This window comes from Mixophyes fleayi, chromosome 2 (genome assembly GCF_038048845.1).
Source record: "Mixophyes fleayi isolate aMixFle1 chromosome 2, aMixFle1.hap1, whole genome shotgun sequence".
Classification (NCBI taxonomy): domain Eukaryota; kingdom Metazoa; phylum Chordata; class Amphibia; order Anura; family Limnodynastidae; genus Mixophyes; species Mixophyes fleayi.
Window position 1 is genome coordinate 309,127,683 of NC_134403.1, and position 20,372 is coordinate 309,148,054.

General features: G+C 42.9%; 1 protein-coding gene across 6 annotated transcripts in view; it reads left to right on the forward strand.

Annotated features, from left to right (window-relative positions):
• CDKL5 (cyclin dependent kinase like 5) overlaps positions 1-20,372 on the forward strand; it is a 324,391-nt gene that overhangs the window by 125,552 nt on the left and 178,467 nt on the right. For all 6 annotated transcript variants that reach the window (XM_075196518.1, XM_075196523.1, XM_075196521.1 and 3 more), the window contains 2 exons: positions 1,489-1,658; positions 18,296-18,330. In XM_075196518.1, coding sequence (XP_075052619.1) covers positions 1,595-1,658; positions 18,296-18,330 — 99 coding nt within the window. In that variant the 5' untranslated portion in view covers positions 1,489-1,594. The remainder of the gene's footprint in view (positions 1-1,488; positions 1,659-18,295; positions 18,331-20,372) is intronic.

Genomic DNA, 20,372 nt, shown 5'->3' on the forward strand with positions numbered 1-20,372 from the left:
TCCAGGAATCCCGGGAGTGCTGGCATTTCTCCCGCATCAGAGCCGGCATGGAGGTGTGTATGGGCGGAGGGGGCAGAGCTTCACGAATTGCACCATTTTGGAACCGCCTCCAGTGACGCAATGCCTGCTTTGAGTAACCACTGTTAAAAGACCCAAAAGAGGCATTACATCACTGCGGGCGGTGGCCAAAATGAAGCGATTTGTGAAGCCCCGCCCCCTTCCACCCTCTCCCTACACCCCTCTTCAGTGATCTCCTGCAGAGAGTCAGCCAAAATTAGGCAAGTATGCTTTAAATTTCAGTGTAAAAATAAAACGATCAAGTATTTGTTTTCTTCATGAAAAAACAGCCAGTATTTAACTTGTGTGCAACATGATAAACTAATTTGCACCCCTTGCATTGTAACATGGTTTGTCCAGGAGACAAGTTACTCCTTTTTTTGCCTTACTTTCCTTCATTTATGAGGCCCTATGTTTTTCCGACCTCACTGGACCCCATAGGAACACGTAATTTAACACCATTTTGAGGTAGCATTGGTTTGCTGTAAAAAGCAATATAGTTTTTTGGGGACTACAGTAACCAAAGAAATGTAGATTAATACAGGAGAAATCTCTGATTTCTCGTGTGTTTAACCCCATCATAAATAAAGAAGACTTATGCGATGACCATTCTCCGGAGAAAATGGATGTTTTCCCTAGTTTTTTGGCTCATCACACCTTTGCAAATAGACTCCATAGTTCACAATCTGAATTTTCTTTAAGAAGAAAACCCTAATCAAATAAAAAAATAATATCAAACAATTATATGAAACACTTTAAATATTTTTTCCACCATTTAAGCTTTGGTTATTTGGTTAGAACCTTTTATGCCAGACATTGTGAAGATCCACAAATGGCAATGCCACTTTATTTCCCTTTAGGTTGTTAGCTCTCATGAGCAGGGCCCTCTTTCCTTGTGTGCTCCTTCTACTGTTCCTTCACCCTCTGTACCTCTTGGCCTGCTTCCCTAACCCTGTTTTACCTGTTTTATTAAGCTTCAGCCTTCTTCTTGCTGATTTCTACCTTCCCTTTCACTATCTGTCAGATATAATCTGATTTGCTTTACCCATGCACCTGTGTTTGTATATATTTGTGTATCCTGTTGTGTCTTGGTTCTGTTTTCTGTATATGTAATGTACGGCGCTGCGGACCCTTTGTGGTGCCTTATAAGTCAAAGATAATAATAATAATAAATAATTTACTTCATTACTGACTTTAGTAGGATATTTTTGCTTGTTTGTTCCTATAATGTAATGAGTCTGCAGTTGTAATACATAGTAATACTGACAATCTACAGCTCGACAGCATTCAACAGGCTACATCTAGCGCTACAGTAACTATCTGATCACTATTAACTCATTGAATGGGTGAATTGATTATTTAAACAAGACTGTTTATGACCTCTTGTTAGAGCAGCTATCATTAAAGTCTATTTTTCTTCCTATCCTGTAGAAAACTCATCATGAGATTGTATGTAGACAAGTGACCTGTGAAGATTCTGCTTCCTCTATACATTCTGCCATGTTCGTGGCTGTCATCAGAAGCTTTGTTTGTCTTCATGAAGATTCCCAATCTTGGTAATGTGATGAATAAATTTGAGGTCCTTGGAGTTGTAGGTGAAGGTAAGTACTGAACATTGAGTACATTGTAAAATATGTGAATACAAACAAGGATAAACCCTTATGAATATGCTGTGGGGAGATTAACTGATATCATTATGTTGCCAACTCTGGTGAATCTGAACTCATGTGAATTCTAAATCAGATAGTAGACTGATCCTCCATTATCTTGTGCTTACATTATTTGCGATGGGAGCTTAAAAGCCTTGTTTCTGATAAATCCATATCAAAGGGGTTACATATCTCTTGGCTTTTAGTCAGCTTTACCCTATTTATCAAGCATTGCCGCAGTACAAGTACCGTATCATTAAAAACAAGATTTATTCTTTATTCTTCTGGTGTAAATGCTACATTCATTTTAAGTTTGAGCTGTTTGCTCTTGAGTCTGTGGGAAAAAGGGCGAAAAGCCCCTTCTCTGTTGAAAACGGGTGTTTTGCCCGAGTTAGGGTTTCTCCCTATCTATCAAAGAGCTTCCACTGGCAGTAGACCGTGCTGGAGAAAACTTTCTCCATGGAAATTCTATTTAACAAGGACAACGGCAGGGCAGGTACTGTCGTCGTCCTCCATTCGCTATCACCATCTGGGGATAGCAGGAAAAAAAATGCTTATTGTTAATATGCTTCATATAAAGTTAATATTTTTTTTCTATCTGTTTCTGGGTTTTTTTTTCTTTCCCCCAAGTGGACCCAAAACCCCAAGTCCAGATCCACTGCGTATGCATGAACTGGCAAAGTGGGGTCACGCATGTGCGAATGCAAGTAAGTCTGGCTGAAGAAGTATCACCGAGCAGCTGAGTTTCATGCAGCTGTTCTGGGGATATTTTAATGATAAATTGTGCCAAGAATAGATTTCCTGTCGCAGAGGTAAGCAGCTATTGAAAATCTATGTCGATGCCACAGATTGATAAATAGGGGCATGTGTGAGAGGTTACCATGGAAACCATGTGTTCATTTGGTGAATTGCTATTTATGGCTCAGCAGAGCACCTCGCTGGCAATCATTTTGTGACAAATAAGGAGTACTGGCTAAAATTATTTTCTGGGCTCATAAGAGGAGGAATACGGGAGTTTAAAGAAAAAATAAACAATATTGTGCATCTCTGCATGTTGGGACATGTTTTTATTGATTTTTCTGTAAATTGTAATCTTTAAATGCTATAAAGGATTTATTCCTGTATCTTGCCCTTTTGATATTCCTTGTTGTGATAGCTGAACAATTAACTGCAGGTGACAAGGGGGACAGGGACAATGCTATTTAAAACCGATTAACAGGGACATGAATGTTCTTGACCTCCTTTTAGTACTTGCTGTTTCACTCCTCTGACCGTCCATCTTCCCCTGGAGAATCCCCTGCTGTTTTTGTGCTATTATTTGTCCTGAACAAGATCCAATGGAATGTCCTGTAGGTTTTTTGGTTATTTTTCCAGATCAATTCAACCTTTCTCCATCAAAATTACTCTATTATTGGTCAATACCACCACAAGTGAGAAAATGAGCCCTGCTCTCAGCATTACCTCCTGCACTAAGAAACAAATCAGTCCTATTGTGAGAATGTGATGAATGTAATTCAACCTCCAATCGCCTTACAAATGTGAAATGTGGCGGCTTACATTTACCAGCAGTAAAGGGCTCGTCTGTGTTCATTCGTTCACCCAATTAATTATAAGCAGCTCTCTGTCTCCAAAATAAGGTGATTGCACTCACAAGAGAAAATAGTCCGAATGGCATAACTTGTCTTTCATAAAATAGCCATAAGCATTGATGCTCTGGCCAGACAAGAAAAACTTTAAAACATTGACGCGTTTTACTATCATCAAAGCAATTTCCTCAGAAGTGGATACATGTAATCTGAATTCCAGTTACATTCAAATTTACCAAACATTTGATTCCAACACGTTATAATTAAAGAGAACTAATCTTGTTAATTTTTAATCAAGTATTCATTGCCAACTGGAAAGGTCACAAATATTCATGACCAACTAAACTATGGACTAAGGGTGGCAAAGGACATGAAAGTGGAACCCTGTGTTAAACTCTATCTGTCCAATTTAAGTAGAAATCCTGGCAGATCTTTGAGGGAGTAAAGTATGGCTATTCTCCCATTTTGGAAGGATGTTGATTTAGATGAAGTAGTCCTAATGGTATAATGTACTTTCATTTCTCAGACATTCCAGTAGATGTTTAATCTCCACAGAAGCAGAGCGGTCTGGGAATAGATTGATTTATCTTATATAGTCCCTCCTGCCTCTATTCCCAATGATACAATAGCATTTCGCATTTCTTTGAAAATTCTTCATGTTTGTTCACCCTTGGTCACCCTTTTCCCAGCATATTGTACCTCTTTTCTGTATTCTGCTATTTCTTTCATATATGTAGGCTTTGTCAACTCATCTAAAAACTGCTTCATATCTACTTTAGTCAGAAGAGATTTCACATGCTCACTGATATCCATTCTTGATCTGTCGATGGAATCGTTAGGCGATCAGGATCCTGTGGCAGGTGTATCTTCAGGAGTGGAAGCTGGGATGTAGGATTCGGAAATTCTTGGTTATGGTTTCCACTGCTGAGGTCACTGCCATCTTGGAAACTGCCTGTTTCAGTTAGCCAGCTGCTGACTTCTGGAAGAACTGTTTTAACTTTTCTACTGGCTAGCAAGTACTTCTGCCTTTGCCCTCTGTTCATTGTGGGAAAAATAAAATAACTGGGTATTTTGGCAGTTAGGAATTGGACAGGCTCAGAAGCTCAGAGAAATTTCATATCTCAAGTGTCATTGACATCTTGAAAGCTCAATCAAGCCCACAAAGACATTATTATGTCCTCAATACCACAGTAACGCTTATTGTATGATGTTTTTTTTTGTTTTTGTTTTGTTTTTTAATAGGATCTGATCTGCGACTTTTATTAAAGAAACATGCAGGTCAGTGGCGGAACTACAATTGGTGTAGCAGATGCAGTGTACCATGGAGATTAGGGGGCCCGCTGCACTGGAAACTAGCAAGCTGAGGGGCCCGATTTCCTCCTCCCTGCTTCCCAGCACCAGGGCCCACAGCTTGCTAGTTCCCAGTGCAGCTGGTCCCTCTGCACAAGTTAGAAATGTTTCTCTATAGAATACTACAGTGCAATGGTGGCACATATACAGTATGTCCCACATATATCTAACCATTAAAAAAAAATGCTAATTAATGTCCAAGAACACTGTGCTGCTGCCCAGGTGCATTTAAGCTGTTGATGTGCAGTGTACTCAAAGGCATTAAACAGCCAACATTACATAATTATTAGTTAGGACTAGATATGTTCACTGACCCCCGTGTTTTGGTTTTGGATCTGTATTTCGTGTTTTGGTTTTGGCATAACTGCCCTCGCGTGTTTTTAGTTTTTGATCTTCTTTTTTCCTGCAAAATTGCTAAAATATGCTAAAATCACATAATTTTGTTCTTTTTTTGTTGTTGTTGTTTCTACATTATTATTATTATTAACCTCAATAACACTAATTTTCAGTCATTTCAAGTCAATTTAGACCACCTGACAGTTCACAATATTATTTTCATACACTTTTGACCAAAGACTGCAGCGAGCTAGCTGGATGCTAAGCGACAGAACAACAATACAAACACACGGCAGTTCATAGCACATGTAGGAAACATTTCCACACAGCAGTGGCAGAAAAGAAAAGTAATGAAAGATGGAAATGTCCTTGGGACCTCCCACCCACCCATATGTTGAAAAGGTTTAACAAATTTGCACAGAAACAGGAGGGGTAGCTGGTACAGTTTATCAAATCAAGCACTTAAGCGACAAGGAGTTCCATTTTTGTGGCTGAAGTGCTTGGTTGGTTTGGGCCCCCACAAAACAAGCTAACAAAGCACTTAAGGTAGCTAAGCTAACAGTGCTGTCGATTAGCTATAAGACTGCAGCAAGAGTCTGGTTAGAGCAATGGCACAAACACACAGCAGTTTGCATCACATTTAGGAAACCTTGCCAGTGCCACACAGCAGTGTCAGGAAAGAAAAGTGGTGCAAGATGGAATTGTCCTTTGGGACTCCCACCCACCCTTATATGGGATTGACCTAATATGATTGATGGGCAGCAGACTAGAGAAGGTTATAAAGTTGACAATAAAATGACATCAACAGTACTATTAGGACAACAATAGAAATGTAGACAGTATTTATTAGATTGACAATTCAAATGTAGACAGTATTATCCCTAACTCTAACCCTGGCCCTGTCCCTAGCCCTAAACATGTCCCTAGACCCTGTCCCTAGCCCTATGATAATACTGCCCACATATGAATTGTCTACCTAATCATACAGTCCACCATGTGAATTTGTGAACTAACCATACTGTTCACCATGGGAATTGGCGACCTAATAATGTTGACACCATAATTGTCGACTGTAACACAAGTTGATAGACCAAGGCCTAAATGTCAAACAGTGCATGATGGAATTGTCCTTGGTAATATGTTAACATAGACATGTACATTTTAAGTTTAACAAAGCAATCACAGTCGCCAAAATGTAGTGATCCATTTTCAAGATGTTTATAACTTTTGGATCCTGACGAAGCAAATAAAGTACTTGATCTACAAGTCTAACATACTTAGAGTAATTGCTTTGTTTCATCTCCTCCTACAATTTCTCAAGCTGCTTTTCCAAAAGTCTCATTAAGGGAATCACTTGGCTCAAAGCTAGCAGTGTCTGAACTCACTTCACAGGTGACTACTTTGAATGGTTTCAGCACCTTGCACAACAAGGAAAGTATTCTCCACTGCGCTGGACTAAAGTACCTTCAACCTCCTTTCCAATGTCATGGCTTGTGCAGTAAGGGCCTTCTTCTTCGTCTGCTTCTGGGATGAAGATCCACCCCTAGCATCAGCAGCGGGGCTAACAGTCAAGAATTGTTCAGAGGAATCCTGGATACGGGAGGAGTCAGCTAACCTTAGTCCTGCATCCAAGTTGCTAACTCCGATCACTAGAGAGGATATTGATGAGGAAGGTGTAGATTGCAGGTGCTAGAATCTAGCTGAGAGAAAGGATCTAGCTAAGAGAAGAGGGCTAGCTGATGCTGTACTGTTTGTTGTTATTTTTTTAGAATAAGTTTCAGATTTTCCCAACAGCTTGCCATAAACGCTGTTCAAATGGCATCCTCGATTTGTGTATCACCGTCTACACTCATCCACACATTTGCAGAAATGGTGAAAAGAGGTTTCTTTATGAGTACAGTGTCAATAAGGTCAGGCTTAGACATAGCACTCGTGGATAGACTCTCCTCAGGAGTTTGTGTCATTTCTGAACATAGTTTCTTTTACTGCCTTACTGTTTTTTCCAGCTCGACTCTTACACATAAAAGTTTTTGGGCACCTCTTTTGGACTCAGAATGACAAGGTCTTGCATCGTCATGACAGATCTTAGAAGAAGATGCCAAAATTACGCAAATTACCGCACCTCGCCCCTCCCGTCCTCCAACCACGCCCACCTGCCTAGGATCTCCAGGAATTAGCTTGCCAAAGGTTGGCAAGTTTGCTTTTAATGCAAGTACTGCCCAATAGTAGAAAATGTATCAAATCTAAACAATCCTCCCTCCTTTCTCCATATTCTGGCTTTAAAATAATTCATCATGCACATTCCCTGTCATGTAATCCAAGTGTGACACTAATTATCATTTAAAATCATTAATGGTCAGACATATGAGCATATAATCACCACATTTCCTCGCTTACGTCTAAATTTATCAGAGGAGTATGGAGGAGATTCAATTCAGCGTGAAGTCCCATTGGCAGCTGCATGCATTTTTGGGTATTACCGTACATAAAATATCTCTTATTTTTGCTTTAATCTATACAAGTAAATATAAACAATGTTTTTGTACCCCTATGCTGAGTATCAAAGGAACTTTGTGCTGGATTGAATCTACCCCTATGTCTTATCCCATGGCAACGAACATAAATAACTTCGCATTTTGCTAAAAAATACTTGGTGAAAAACACTGAAGGAAGCTTAAAAGATAAAAGCAATGACCTTCTACACTAAAAAAAAAAGTGAAAGGATGTCAAACATATGTAAATAGGGCTGTGTGGATTAATTTGAATTTCAAATATGTATCAGATATAGAAACCTTTTTCATAGACAAATCTTATATAAAATGGTACATCTAGGAAATTTGTATGCCCAAAATATGTAATTTGTGTGCAGACACACTAACATATGATGTACCATAATTGTGTAACATACTTGTGCACTGAAGTGTTTGAAATATGTCTCTTACAGCTATGAGGCGTTATGTAAATAGAAGCAGTTTGCATACACCCCTATCAGTGAGAAAAAAAGGTTGATATTCACCTAAGAAGAAAGTAAATTAATATTTGATGTGTTTCTGGAAAAGTGCAAGTCTAGTCAGCTTTGCTCCTTTTAATCATATTTCAGAATATAAGGATACGTTTTCCAGGTAATTCATTTGCTATAGAATATATAACTCATAACTCGCAGCTCATGAATTTGAACTAAATTTTTGTAATCATTTGGAATAATCTAGAAGCACCAGACTATACAAAAGTGGAATTCATTAGCTCACATAGTTTGAAATATGGTGTAACTGATATGAAACACAAAATGCTATTATTACTAGCGTGGGAAAATCACATAATACAGTATATAGAGCTTGCGCAATGAACGTAATTGCGTACCAGACCTCCTACTAGGTAGGAGGTGTTAGCGTCGGCTTCTGATTTTTTTATTTTTCTTCACGCAAGATTACCGACGGCCGGCACAAAGGGAGACAGAGGGGGGGAGCAAGCGTGCACCCCAACAGAGGAGGAACAAAGGGATGGGAGCGAGCATGGAGAGAGGGTTAGGTGGAAGGCTGGTAGGCTTTAAGGAAGAGATGGGTTTTGAGTGCCCGTTTGAAGGAGCACAAGTTAGGGGACAAACGGATGGAGCATGGGAAGTCATTCCAGTGGAGGGGGACAGCTCAGGAGAAGTCTTGAATTCTAGAGTGGGATGAGGTGATCAGAGTGGAGGAGAGGCGACGGTCATTGGCCGAACGCAGGGACCGGGCGGGAGTGTGGATGGAGAGGAGATTGGAGATATAGGGGGCAGTAGAGTGGGAGAGGGCTTTGTAGGTGAGGGTAAGAAGTTTGAAAAGGAGACGGTAGGGGAAGGGGAGCCAGTGAAGGGCAAGGCAGAGAGGTGAGGCAGAAGAGGAGCGGCGAGAAAGGAAGATGAGCCTCGCAGCTGCATTGAGTATAGAACGGAGGGGGGCAAGGCGAGAGCGGGGGAGGCCGGTGAGGAGAAGGTTGCAGTAGTCCAGCCTTGAGATAAGCGCATGGATAATGGTTTTGGTTACTTCATGAGAAAGGAAGGGCCGGATGCGGGCGATATTGCGAAGTTGGAAGCGACAGGATTGGGCAAGGGATTGAATGTGGGGGGAAAAAGAGATGGAGGAGTCAAGGGTGACGCCCAGACAGTGGAGTTGGAGAAACAGAGGAGATGGTGGAGTTATTAACAGTTATGGAGAGATCCAGATGGGATGAGGATTTAGATGGAGAGAAAACAATGAGTTCGGTTTTAGCTATGTTAATTTTAAGAAAACGTGAGGACATCCAAGAAGAGATGGCAGAGAGGCAGTCAGATACACGAGAGAGGAGGGTGGGGGGGGGGGGAAGAACAGGAGAAGAGATGTAAACTTGAATATCATCGGCATATAGGTGATACTGAAAGCCGAAAGAGTTGATGAGAGCACCGAGGGAGGAAGTGTAAAGTGAGAAGAGTAGAGGGCCGTGAACAGATGCCTGAAGGGCCTCCAATTGGGAGGGCAGAGGGGGGGGGGAGGATGAGTCGGAAATGGATACAGAAAAAGAACGGTTGGCGAGGTATGAGGTGAACCATGTAAGGACAGAACCAGAGAGGCCGAGAGAGTGAAGGGTCTGCAAGAGGAGGGGGTGGTCTACAGTGTCAAAGGCTGCAGATAGGTCTAGGAGGATGAGCAGGGAGAAGTGACCCCTGGATTTAGCAGAGAGGAGATCATTAGTTACAGTGGTCAGGGCGGTTTCAGTAGAGTGGAGGGGGCGGAAACCAGATTGGAGTGGGTCAAGGAGGGAATAGTCAGAGAGGTGACGGGTGAGGCGACTGCAAACAATTCATTTGAGAAGTTTGGAGGCGTAGGGGAGAGGAGAAATGGGGCGGTAGTTGGCAAGTGAGGTGGGGTCAAGATTAGGTTTTTTGAGAATAGGAGAGATAAGGGCATGTTTGAAGGAGGAGGGGACAGTGCCAGTGGAGAGAGACAGGTTGAAGAGGTGAGCTAAGTAGTCGCAGACAGTGGGGGAGAGGGAGCGAAGAAGGTGAGATGGGATGGGATCGAGGTGGCAGGTAGAAGGGGGAGAGGAAAGAATGAGGGAGTGTACTTCTTCACCCGAAGTGGGGCGGAAGGAGCACCAGGGAGGGAAGCGAGGGGAGGGAGGAGCGGAGAGGGGGGCAAGAGAGGAAAGGGAGGAGGAGATATTAAGGTGGATGGCCTCAATTTTGGAGGAGAAAAAGGGGTCAAAATCAGTAGCAGACAGGGAGAGTGGGATAGGAGGAGGGGGAGGGGTGAGGAGAGAGGAGAATGTGGCAAAGAGGCGGCGGGGGTTAGACGACTGGGAAGTAAAAGAAAAGAAAGATTGTTTGGCAAGGGAGAGGGTGGAGCAGTAGGAAGAGAGGATGAATTTGAAGTGAAGGAAGTCAGCCAGGGAGCGAGATTTCCTCCAGAGGCATTCAGCAGCACGGGTGCACTTCTGAAGTAAGCGGGTGAAATTGGAGTGCCAGGGTTGGGGAATTAGGTGGCGGCGACGGACTGAAGAGGCAGGGGCGATTGCGTCCAGGGCAGTGGTGAGAGAGTGGTTATAGAGCTTGGTCAGGACAGATCAGGGAGGGAAGAGGGGATAGAAGAGTTTCAAGAGAGGAGGAAAAGGAAGTGGGGTCGACAGCATCAAGATTTCGCCTACTGAGGGTAGTTTTAGGGAGAGGGGAAGCAGGGGAAAAGGACAGATTGAAGGAGAGTAGATGGTGATCGGAGAGTGGGAAGGGATAGTTAGAGAAGTCAGATCACAGAGGTGAGAGAAGACAAGGTCAAGGGAGTGACCAAGGCAATGGGTGGGGGAGGAGGTCCACTGAGTGAGGCCAAGGGAGGAAGAAAGGGCTAGAAGTTTAATGGAGGCGGGGTCAGAGGGGAGGTCGATAGGGATGTTAAAGTCACCCAGTATAATGGAGGGGAGGTCGGAGGAGAGGTAGTGGGGAAGCCAGGCAGCAAAGTTGTCCAGAAAGAGGGAAGTGGGGCCAGGGGGGCGGTAAAGGACAGAGACACGGAGGTGAATGGGGGTGAAGAGGCGGATAGAATGGACCTCGAAGGAGAAGAAAGAGAGGGAAGGTTCAGGGGGAATAACCCGAAAGGTGCAGTTAGGGGAAAGGAGGAGACCCACTCCCCCACCTGGACGATCATCCGGTCTGGAGGAGTGGGTGAATGAAAGGCCACCATGGGAGAGAGCGGCGGGGGAAGCAGAGTCAGCAGCGGAGAGCCAGGTTTCGGTGATAGCAAGGAGGTTAAGAGAGTTGGAGATGAAGAGGTCATGGATAGCTGGCAGTTTGTTGCGGACAGATCTGGAGTTCCAGAGGGCACAGGAGAAGGGGAGGGAGGGAAGAGGAGTGATGTGGAGGAGATTGGCAGGGTTGATGGAGCGAGGGGGAGTACTGGGGAAGGGACGGGGAGGGGGGCTAGGGGAGAGGATGGGAATATGACAAGAGCGCGGAGGCATGGTGGGAGACAGGTGACAAGGGGAGTGGAGGGGGAGAGAAAAGAGGTAGGAGGAGTCAGAGGTGTGGACAACAATAGGCAATCGATGGTGCAGCAGGCTTGAAGTACAATGAATAAAAGTAATGGTAATAAAATGGTAATAGAATGAGTAACAGTAAAAGTAAAATAAAATAAAAAATTAACGAGTAGTAAAAGTGCAGTCAAAACAATTCGGTATTACTAGAGAAACAAGGACATGGTAAGATACTAGGCAAAACAGAAGGTAGTGCAGAGAAACCAGTATGCAATGTTGAAGAACAATACCAGGCAGTCACGGGTAGCCAGATCAGGAGAGTCCACAGGAGCTGGTGCACTCAGACTCAGGATGGTGAGCAGGAACACAGGTGGAAAAGTTCATAGGAGACCAGGAGAGGGTCCAGAGAGACAGGGGGTACAGGAGAGCAGGGAGGGTCCAAGAGTCCTTGGGTGCTGATTGAGGTCATTAAGCCAACCCAGGTAAATGAAGCAGAGACCCAGGGAGTGGAGAGCCTGGAGACTTAATGGAGGCAGCAGGGTGGAGAAGCCATCCATTGGAGACAGGAGAGGTGCGTCCAAGGGGGTAGGAGGAGGAAGGGAGCAACAATGGAGGGCAGGAGCACGGAGAGTATTGGCAGGGTGGACAGGCTGTGGAGGTGTGGAGAATGGCGACTGTGGATTCGAGTCAGAGGAATTCCGCAGCGAGCAGACCGCAATGCAGGTCAGTGGAAGTCCGCCGGGAGCAGGCAGGACTCGGAATCTCGTTGAAACAGCGTAGAGGTGAGGTCCACGGGCACTGTGCAGTGGGGAGGTCAATAGGCCAGGATGCAGGCACGGAGTAACGCTGAAACAGCGGTGAGGTAATCCGGAGTAACGCTGGCCACGAAGCAGGGCAGACCGGAGCAACACAGGAGCAGGACAATAGGCCACAATGCAGGGAAGGTCTGAGTAGCGTTGGAGCAGGTCCATAGGCCACGATGCAGGCACGGAGTAGCGGTGAGGTCATCCGGAGTAACGCTGGTCACGAAGCAGGGCAGACCGGAGTAACACTGGAGCAGAGGTGAGGTCCACGGGAACCGGCAGAGGCACACGAGGTGAGGAGGATCGGCACTCGAGTCTGGGGATCCGACCGGAAGTAGGCCACGTGGACCAGACAGCGGGAGGACCCGGGGAAACCATCAGAAGGAAGTCCACAGGAGAGCTGTGCCCGATGGAAGACCACAGGAGAGGAGAGACGTTCCAGGAAGCCGTGAAGATCGAGGGTGGAGGAGAGCCAGGTAAGAACTGTAGAAGCAGTTGGGCCAGGACCGGAGGCTCGAATGAGAAGACACTGCCGGAGGGCCCACACTACGTGAGGAGAGTAGCCGACAGGTGATGGGTGTCACTCACCGGACTGTGAGTGCCATTTCTCCTGTGTTCAGGAACTGTGGCCGTCCGCCATCCTGAGGGTCTGCGCATGTGCAGCCCTTATCAAACCTTCAGTACCTGTTGCTTTTAATTGATTGGATGATCAGGCAACCCTCCCTATTTAAACCACCTGTGATCATTACCTGGTTGCCTGATCTTGGAGTCTCATTCCCCATGAGCCTCTGAAGGTGTTCCTGTGTTCCTCGTGTATTCAGCTCCTGCTGATTCCTGTTTACTGCTATTGTGGTTTCCAGACCACTTCAACTCTCCTGTGTTCATCGTGCCTGCACTCAGCTGATTCCTATCTGCTATTACTACCGGACTCCTGTTCGTTTCAACTCTCATGTGTTTATCGTGCCTGCACTCAGCTGATTCCTATCCGCTGCCTCCGTTACTACTACAGAGTTCCTGATCGTCTCAACTCTCCTGGGTTTATCGTGTCTGCTCTCCGCTGCCTCTGTTACTACTACAGAGTTCCTGATTGTCTCAACGCTCCTGTGTTTATCGTGTCAGCTCTCCACTGCCTCCGTTACTACTACAGGGTTCCAGACCGCCTCTACTCTCCCGTGTTCAGCGTGCCTTCTCTCCGCTGCCTCCACCACTACTACTGGATACCAGACAGCCTCAACTCTCCCGTGTTCTTCATGTTTCCAGTTCCACTTACTACTGCTTCCTGAGTATTGCTTCGTTGATTCTGGATTACCTGCCGTGCGCTGCACCAACCTGATTACCGCTTCCACCCTCCAGTGGTCTTTCCTCCTGCCGGCCTTCAGCCGTTCAGGTATCCCTGCACGTCTCTCTGACAGCCTGCTCTCCTGAACCGCGGTATGCATACTTTCCATTGACTTTGCTTTTGTATTGCATATCCATCTGGACTGAGTTGTGTTCTCCTCCGGAGCCTCCTATTCACTGAAGCTATTGTTACCATTGACTTTGTTTCCTATTGCCTGGATAGCTATTGTGACTTTGTATACTTCAAGCAGTGCTTGTCAGTTATCGTTGTATTGTGGATATCATCGTGGGATCAAGTTCTGTGTGCCCCGTGTATACTCTGCTTTACATTCATCTCCTCGTGTCCCTCCTCACATATATATAGCAGTGGTACAACTTGCTGACGCAGACCACTGACTCCTGTTCCCTGTGACACCAGTTTCAAGTATCCTCTCACATAAGCAGTGGTACAACTTGCTATACGCAGACCACTGACTTCCCCTTTACCTACTTTCACCTGGATTCCATTCCTTCACTATAGACAGCGGTACAACTTGCTATACGCAGACCGCTGACTCTCACTACCTCCTCGCTACTCCTGGACATTCCTCCTCACTATAGCAGTGGTACAACTTGCTATACGCAGACCACTGACTTTCCTCACGTTTCCTTGTCCATCTGGTTCCTCGTGTACATTCATCTACTCATTACCAGTTGCTGCTAGTCATAGACTTTCCTCGAGCATTCTCTCACCATCTGCTGTTTCTCCTGTTCCGTTGTCACCCTGCTACCAGAGAAACATAGTACCAACTATATTACTCTGGTAAGTCCATCATCTGGTGATATCCTGGGCAAAGACTCCTAGTGCCCGTGACAATGGGACTCGGCAGGAAGCGGTTCGGTGCCAGGGGACAACAACAATTTTAAAAAAAAAAAAAAAAAATAGGTTGAAAAAAAATAGGTAGTACTATTTTAATTCAAAGTCACATTACGTTCACTCTTGCAGCTGTCACTAAAAATAGGTAATGTTTAGATAGGGTCTCTCCATATTAACACACTCCGCTTGCTCAGATCACCCAGTGAAGCAAGCGCTATATAAGTGCCAACTTTTATACACGTTAGGCAGCGTCTTTAATGTGAATATAGTCTCTATATAATTGTGAGTGCTTTAAGATCTTACATGACCTTTAATCAGGCCACTTTAATCGCTGCTCTATTACAGATCTCTGTCCAGTGATCATCATGCATATTTTTGCAGAACCAAGTTAAATATATAAACAGGGTTCCTAGAATACGTACTATTTTATTTAAAGGAGTTTTAAGGGGCATTACACTCTAATAGAGAGACTCATCATTTCTGAATAAACAAAATTATATAATTCTTGTTAAGTTCCAAAAAAGAGTAACTGCCATTTTTATTACTACGTTCTTTCTTTCTGTAGTTCAAAAAAATAGTAACTTCCATTTATATTACTACGTTAATTGTTTGTGCAGTCCCAAAAAAGAGGAACTGCGGTCTTAACATCTATGTTGGTTTTAGACGTCCATCTGGTGTCTGCCATCTGTGCAGTGGAATTCAGACCTGTTGAGGGTGATATATTGTGGCCCTGGTACCAAATTGGGTACCGGGCCACTCCACTACGCAGTCCAGATAGATGCGTATCAGATATTTAACTACATTCAGTGTTGGGGGCAAATCCAAAAATAATTAAGATGCACTGTCATGATCGAAAACAAGAGGTATTGACACGCTAGAACTCCACCCTCTATATGCTGCAGAAGATGGAGGAGCAGCCATATGTGCAGTGGAATTGAGACCAGTTGGAGGAGGTATTGTGGCCCCAGTACCACTCCACTACGCAGTCCAGAAAGCTACCGCTGTGCAACATTTTGGACTAAAAAGAATATTGTGAGGTGTTCAGAATAGACTGGAAATTAGTGGAAATGATTGTTATTGAATGTTATTGAGGTTAATAATAGCGTAGGAGTGTAAAAAAACCAAAATAATGTATTTTAGCGCTTTTTATGCTTTTTTAAAAATAAATCAGAACCCAAAACCCTAAATCAGAACCAAAACATTTCGTCAGGTGTTTTGGCAAAACAAATCAGAACCCAAAACCTCAAGCTAATCAGAACCCAAAACACTAAAAGTGCCCGGTGCACACCCCTATAAACTATACAGGTTCAGTTTTAGACAATGATGCATACAGCCAATGTGTATATTATATAGCATTTATATACTTTAAAATAGTTTTATAGTAACTCAAATGACATGTAAACTTACCTATAACTTTTTTTATAAAGCAAATTATAGCGGGATGCTTGTAAAAGTTCATTTTTTTATTCAAGCCAAATCACAAACAGAAACGGCCTACTGGGAGCTTCTCTCAAGCATGATGTAGCACTGTAGTCATACACCATCTAGGGATCAATAATTGAACTTCTGAAACAACTGACTACTGTAAACACACATTTAATAGTTGCTTGAGAGCACCTCTGCCAAGGGAAGGATAAAAATGTAAATGTTATTGCATAAAGGTAATGTGAAATTCATGTAGCTGGAGAGCAACATTGCAAAATAGAAGGATAGAAATGTAAGAAATTCTCGGCTGCTCTACTATCCACAGAAGTCCAAACATCCACTGTATGATTGTCATAAGCTATAGTCACATGGGGTTATCTTCAATTCACTCAGGCACCTATCCCTTCTGGGTGAAGATAAAGATTAAGGGAACTACGCATCTGCAATGGCTCACGGTAACAAGACCCCACAATTTACCATTATGTACATTCATCATACCAGCATGATATGTAGTACTAATTTTTATCATGCATGCAATAAAATATTCTTATTCCTAATATTGCTACAACATTAACGGAATAATAGAGGGTGTATATTAGATATTGAGTGTAATAAATACATTACAAGGAACATTCAAATTATTCAGAACTTAACAGTCTCATGGAGTAAGGTCTGACAGCAAAGGGAAGACAGAGGACAGTTGACAGCACTTGATGCAAATCCAATAGAAACATTTTCTCTTACTTCTTGGCACACATGGGTTTGACTCAGGACAGTCCAGCATAATGGTTGTCTTCCACTCCAGCCATTTAGCATCACACTTCTAACCCCTAACTAATTCTTGTGGAAATTAGCCACTTGAGAGATTCATAATGTTGAATGATCAGAGGATCCTTTATTGAAAGCAAAGTACAGATAATTTTATCATAGAGAAATGGCTCTCCTCCCCAGAGCCTAAATGCACAGGCTATACACCTTTTTAAAGAAATGCTGACATACATAGTACAGTCTTATACTTTAGCCTGCAATGGACAAGAAACATCTAGCCCACGTTGTAAAAAAACAAAACAAAAAATAATTTCTAGCACATGATAAAATTACCTTCCACGGCAAATATAAGGAAGCATTTTAAAAACGAAACAAAAACAAACACACATAGAGAACAAAGCTTTTGACTATTGGCTAATCCTCACGCATAACTAACACTTGGCAGAACATTTAGTATAGAAAACACATCTGTTCTCTTGAGAACCAAAGCTGAACTACTGTAAAACTGTTATATGTTTTCACACACACTTAATATTATACCGTTAAAATAAAAAATGTTTCTAAATTGTAGCCATTACCATTCATTTACTCTCAGTCATTTACTAGGTTACTATAAGTTCAACTGCCCATCTGCATGAGCTTTAATTGTATGCAGTAAGGAAAAGTTAAATTCTAGAGATATTTACTTTTTGAGACAGAAGCTCATGTAGGATATTCTGTTGTGTCAACGCCTAAGAAGAGGGTAAGAATAAAGTCTAGGGGACAGGTTAAAGTCTAGGGGACGGTTTAAGGAGGACATGCTGGGATTTGTAGTTCTGTAAGAGCTGGTGAGCATGCAGGTTGGCAAGTTTAGCACAAGTAATGATGCACAATGTTTGTATAACCAAGTGTAACAAGAATGAGTTTGACATGTCACTATGTGGTTAACATGGAGAAGATTGTGACAAGACTACTAATGCAAATGTTTATAGAAGTTGAATATTAATGCAAAATATTACTTCACTGGCACTGGCACTCCACTTGACTGACAAGTCCCCCAATGTTTGTTTGTTTCTGTACAGCGATGCTTTCTTCGTTCTTGCCATGTTGGTGATGGAAAATACTCTGCTTCATGATGAAGCCAACCTTGATAGGAGCCAGGAGAGTATCTCCTGAGGGCAGCAGACACCGGAAAGACCCTTTTTTACCTACACTGTATGATGTAGAATAGATTTACTCCAGCAGATACTGTGGCAGACAGTGAAAAGGTGGTGGGGAAAATAACTTTTTTTTTGTACATCACTTATTTCTAAAGACAATCGGATTACTTTTTTTTACTACCCGGTGCAGTAGTCAAATATTATTTTTTAATGCGTAAGCACACTTTAATGGAGTACGGTAACTTTGTATAGCCTGCATACAGGGTTGCTGGTAATGCAATCTATGACCAAACCTCTCCCTATTTAAAAATGATTAAATTTCTAGGTAGAACATAATTTCAGTGACTATGGATTCAGGCACTGCAAAACCCATGTATTTAAAAAAAATAAAAAAAAAATTCTTCACAAACTGACTCATAATAGAGATGAGTTATCTGAATGTTTTATAATTTGAATAGATATATATGTATGCAAGCATTGCACTATTTAATCAGTTTACTGTAATTCTTTTTAGGAGCTTATGGAGTGGTGCTTAAATGTCGACACAAGGTAAGACAAATTTATTGCACTGAATGTTTTGTTGTGTATTAGCTTTTTTCTTCATTTATACTATGGTTTTAGATCACAGATAAAGTTTTACTGGTTTGAAAATATATTTCTCTAGTTCTGTATACTGTTCAAAACAGCTGCATATAGTGGAAAAATTTCCAAAGAAAACACACTATGATTGATGTAATCTGATGGTCTAATTTTGTTATTAATACTATACATGTCATTTTCATTAAAAAAATATGACCTTTGTATACCCCACTTGCTACAGTTAGGATCTATACAGGTACAAAGGGATCTCTGTTCTGCTATAGTGTTTCATTTAGAAAATACAAGCAGAAGATTGGTCCAGTGCTCCTTTTTTCCCACCATAATTTTCTTAAAGGGGAAACTCCACCCAAACATGATATCCCCCACAGGTAAAATAATGGCATACTTACCTATCTCGGAAACTTGTTTCCGGGAGAGGGGCGTGACTAGGGGGCGGGGCGCGGCCAAATGCGTCATTTTGGCCCCGCCCCGCGACGGAAATTACATTTTGCGGGGTGGGGCCAAAATGGCATGATTCACCGAGAATCGTGTCAAATGACGCAATTCTCTGTGAATCGCGCCATTTTAACAAGGGAATTCCGGGATGCGGGTGAAATGCCAACTCTCGCGGGAGCCCGGGAGACTGACCCGAATTTCGGGAGTCTCCCGGAAAGTTGGCAAGTATGAATAATGGTGCAAGCCTAATGGTATGGTATGGGGCAGAGGGTTTGTGTGGTGTTCACGCTTTAAAGGATAACTGTGCCTAAATGCAACTTATTCATAAACAAAAAGCTTATGATAATCAAAATATTACAGCTATGAAGGTTGTGATTATGGGTATATATTTTTTAAGAGTATTTAGCACCTTTTAACTTTCTGTCTACCCTTCTTGCTGGTCTATATGTCCCCAATTTTGAAGCAGGAAGGGACGAAACACTCTGCAGCCAATAATATGCCTAAAATGTTCACAAAAGCACAGTATATTTTGGAAATAAGTATACTATTTTTATGTAAGACAGTCCTGTCCACTCATGATTATGTTGGCGAGGACCGGGCTGTGTTTGTCTGGTGTAGTGTTTTGCCATGGAGAGAGGATGGGAGGTTAACAGACATTTAGTCTGGCACCTCGTTCTGCAAGACCGGCAGCTTTTTCTGTAATTTTTGCAGCTCTTTCTGTCAAACTTGCAGTCTTCTCCTGTGAGACTTGCAGCTCTTTCTAAGGGATTGGTAGCCCATCTTCTCTTCAACAGTCTCTTTGCTGTGGGTGCAATCTTTGTTATCCCCTGGGCCTGAAGCAATGTCCCCACTATACTCCGTGACATATCCACTCAATTGCAAGCTCAGGGGTTGTGGTGGCACTGCATTCTGTCTGCAATCTGCTCCACAAAGTATACCGCTTCTGTGGCTGCATTCCAGTATGCAACTCTCTGGGATGATGACAGAGCTCTCCAGCCCACCCAGCTTAGTGAGTGACAGTAGCCATCACCGTAAGAATATATTAAAAGGTGTGGTTGGTTACTGTGTTAAGATGAAACTTTTTATATAGTGGCTTGAGTTCATTATTCGTGCCTAAGAGTGATGCTGGTATCATGAGGCTATGTAGTGGAATAATGGGGCTATGGTGACATGGATTAGGTTACTTGTGGCATGAGTGAGCTTTGGATGACATGATGGGACGGTTGGGGCCAATATTAAGATGCTATTTTGTTGAAGTTTAATGAGGTTTTATTGATTACATGATGGAAGTACTTGTGACCTGAGGAGGCAGCATTGTAGCACAATGGGGCTGTATTGTGTATGTGCTTGACATTGGACTGTACATGATGATGGACATCAGTCTATAAGGGGCATTTGGGTTTGGGCACTATATTTACTTGTTGGCACAAGCTGTGTTGTGCAGAGGGTACTATGTGTTTGCTTGTTTGTTTGTTGTTAATTTAAGTGTGTATTTACTGATACAGGAAAGTAAGTGTATAATTTCTCTCCATATCATGCCAAATATTACATTTTTT